Here is a 3,349-nt window from a genome sequence, read left to right as displayed (position 1 = left end):
TTTACCTTTGCAAAATATTATATTGTGCTGCTTCATGTTGCAAATTTGTATCTTTTATCATATCATAATCACACTTACTTTATTATCATAATCAAAATCACTATGGTTTGTAGCAACAACAGGTTTACTGAACTTTGTTATTATTCTAGTTATTTACCTATAAAAAAAAAAGCTAATACTTCCATTGCAAAATAAGGCGGATAACTCCTGTAGATGCCTAAATCCAAACACATCTCCACCACCAGCAGAGGGAGATGTTGCTGCTGTCATCTGCTGAGAATCCACTGCAGAGATTCTTTCTGAATCTAAACAAGAGTACAGTCTTTGAGCTGAAAACCCTCACACGCCACACATTCTTCTCATGGTGAATTCAAGCCATTGTATTAATCTTCAAAATGAAGAACTATGCAGAGCATCTCAGGGCCATATTTAATACCCAAATTGTTGCTTTTTTTTCTCAGTGGCTTTTATTGGTCAATGTTAGAGTCACTAGATAAAAAGACTAGGAAATGCAGATAGCAAAAACATGACGTAGTAGTCATTTATCTTTTTAAATACTGAACAAAAAAAAGATATATAATTACCCCCCCCCCAAAATGCAGTTAATTCATGCAAAAAACACAAAATAACAGCAAAAAACATGTGACTTTAAAGCAGTGAGTAGAAACAGGCTCTATTAGTTCATTTGATTCCCGCAAACTCCTCACTCATGAGATGCTCATAACTGTTCATATGTCCATCATAGTTCAACATGTAATTCCCAAAAGCACATTCAGGGTTTGGAATGAATCCAAAGCGCCTGTGAGGCACTGAGCAAGACAACAGCCATGTGTGACCTTACCAGCGTCTGCTGTGGGTCAGCAGCTAGGGTTCGGTTGGTATGGAGACAAAACTGACTATCAAGAATCTGCATTAACTGAGCGGAAAAAGAGCAGAGCATGACCCAGCCACAGGGATGGTTTAGGATTAGAAAGTGTTGCCAAATACGTAAGCATTGACCCAAATGCAAACACACACAAACTCTTTCAGACTATAAACACAAAATCACAGGCAAACACATAAGAGTTTTTCCAAGTCTGCAGCTTTTAACTGGAAAAATGTTTACAAAAAAAAAAAAAAAAGAGAGAGAGAGAGTTTCCCTTAGGGAAATTTAGGGTGCTCGTTGATCCAAGGTTAAGTAAATTTGAAAAGAAACATGCCCAAACAACAAGGAAATGTTGTTTGATGCTTTTTAACATTAAAGTAATTAGCAGTCTCCCTTTTGAAATGGTTCCAATTATTTTTGTTTATTAAGTCAAAGACAAATAAATATTTTTCTGTTTATTCATGTGGTAAGACACCAAGCGCTCAGGAAGTGAGGATAAGCGAGAGAGAAACTGAAAAAAATGTGTGTGAAAGGAGACAAAGCAGTGGAGAGAAGGGATGGGGTGAGGGGTGTCCATTTGTCTTCAGATGAGGAGGGAGATGCCAGATTTGGGAGGTTTGGATACCCTATTGATGCCCCCAAAAAGCACCCCCCCCCCCTTTTTTTTCTTTATCCCTCGATTGCATCCTTTATTTCTCCCTCCTGCTTTCTTATCCTCAGACAAGCCTCTCTAACTCACAGTCCTGAAGAAACACTCAGCTCGGTAAGTAAAACAGCACTGAGAGAAACAAGTATATGTCATTTTTCAGCTGTTTTTTAAATGCAGGTGCCTGAGTGGCATAAAGGGGGAAATATCATATCTGTGCTAGTTTTGTTCATGAGGATGACGATGGTGGGATGTGATTTGATTTTGTGATTTTTTTTTATTATTATATCCATTTAAAACATTTGAAGACTTAAACATGTAGTCTGCACCATGTCAGTGTTATTTTATTAGTATCAAACTTTTATAAATTATTATTTTTATTAATATGTTGAATAAGTTCTTTTTATCTATTTATTTAAATATGCCTGTATTTGCTCATTATTTTCATTTTTTTGTTTGTTTTATTTTAGTTATTTTAGTACAGTTTAACTAAATGAAAATGAGAAATGTTATCTCAAAGTTATATATTTTTTATTGTTTTTATTAGTTTTATTTTAGTTAACATCTCTGTTATTTCATGTAACACGTGTATTTATGGATTCAGCTTTAGTTAACTATAATAAGCCAGCATATTTTTTTCCTCTGTTTTGCAGGTGCTGTGATTTTGTCTCCATTCTGAGGGTTCTGTGTTTACTCTAAACTAGGGATTCCTCCCATTCTTTAACCTGCATTCACACAGCCATGGGAGGGCAGAGTCTACTCTTCATCTTTTCCCTCCTCTTCCTCATCCTGTCATTCTCTGAGGCAAAAAAGAAGTCCAAGCAGCCATCAGATGCAGTGACTGGATCAGAGAGTACGGCAGTAAATCCCTCGCTGGGGTCAGGTCAACTAGGCACTAAGGATGGGCACAGCTGCACCTGGGAGACGCTAGAGAGAGGAGCTAACATCCTGCTCCAGGTGAGTTGCACCGTCCCAAGTGAGGAGGGGCTCGGACCTCACTACACATGCCAGTTTGCAGGAAAACCTCAGGAATGCTCCATCTACAGCACTCAGTCCTCCCAGTACTGGAAACAGGTGGTGAGCAAACTGAAGAAACGAAAGAATGCTTGTGAGGGGGAGAAAGTCCTGAAAACACGCCTGTGTAAAAAAGCACCCAGTGCATCTCACATGAAACTCACGGAGAGAAGCAGAGAAGAGACCACCACACATATGAGCAAGGGAATACCACGGAAAACAGAGGCACCTGTGAGGAAAGAAAAAGAAGTACAGAAAGAGAAGGAAGGGGAGGTGAAGAAAGAAGAGGATGAGGGCTTCGGAGAAGTAGTGAATGATGGATTCTCAGACATGGAGCCCGCTGTGAGCTACTGCGGAGATGGATGGCATTCTGTCTGCAACTTTTTTGTCAAGTTTTTTGATGGTTAAAAAGAGAAACATCTGCTATCATTGCTTTCTCGGACCCAGGGGAGGATAAGAATGTTGTTGCATGTGAAAAAGACAGAAAAAAAACATGTCGGGTGTCAAAAATACGACTAAGCAAAAGTTCATCATCTAGTTCGACATCATGGATTTAAAAAATCCTGTTGAGAAGAGGAAGACAAATAGGCAAAGTAGTTTATGTATAATATTTAACAATCACACTAATCAAAATAACTATGATCTTACAATTAATTACTTGTGTATATTCTAACTAAACCTGATTGAACTTTTCGTAGATATTAATAATTGTATTTTGTATTCGACAGATGACCTTTTACTTGACTCATTATGAAAATTGTTGTATATGACTATTGCAAATAATATTCAGATCAATTTAAAAAAAACAGATTTAATGAACTAAA

The 3,349-nt window shown here is 37.6% G+C and overlaps 1 protein-coding gene across 1 annotated transcript; it reads left to right on the top strand.

Moving 5' to 3' along the window:
* Window positions 1-1,345: 1,345 nt before the first annotated feature.
* Window positions 1,346-3,349, top strand: LOC113117130 (fibroblast growth factor-binding protein 1-like). Its single transcript, XM_026285556.1, has 2 exons — window positions 1,346-1,628; window positions 2,165-3,349. The coding sequence occupies exon 2, from the start codon at window positions 2,253-2,255 to the stop codon at window positions 2,931-2,933; it is 681 nt and encodes a 226-aa protein (XP_026141341.1). The 5' UTR covers window positions 1,346-1,628; window positions 2,165-2,252; the 3' UTR covers window positions 2,934-3,349.

The sequence above is a fragment of the Carassius auratus genome, chromosome 17, assembly GCF_003368295.1.
Source record: "Carassius auratus strain Wakin chromosome 17, ASM336829v1, whole genome shotgun sequence".
In the NCBI taxonomy this organism is placed as follows: domain Eukaryota; kingdom Metazoa; phylum Chordata; class Actinopteri; order Cypriniformes; family Cyprinidae; genus Carassius; species Carassius auratus.
The sequence above is the reverse complement of the archived record's forward strand: the minus strand, read 5'-3'. Positions and strand labels throughout refer to the sequence as shown.

Excerpts from the sequence above, each read along its gene's own strand:
- LOC113117130 (XM_026285556.1), top strand. The coding sequence starts at position 2,253 with ATGGGAGGGCAGAGTCTACTCTTCATCTTTTCCCTCCTCTTCCTCATC.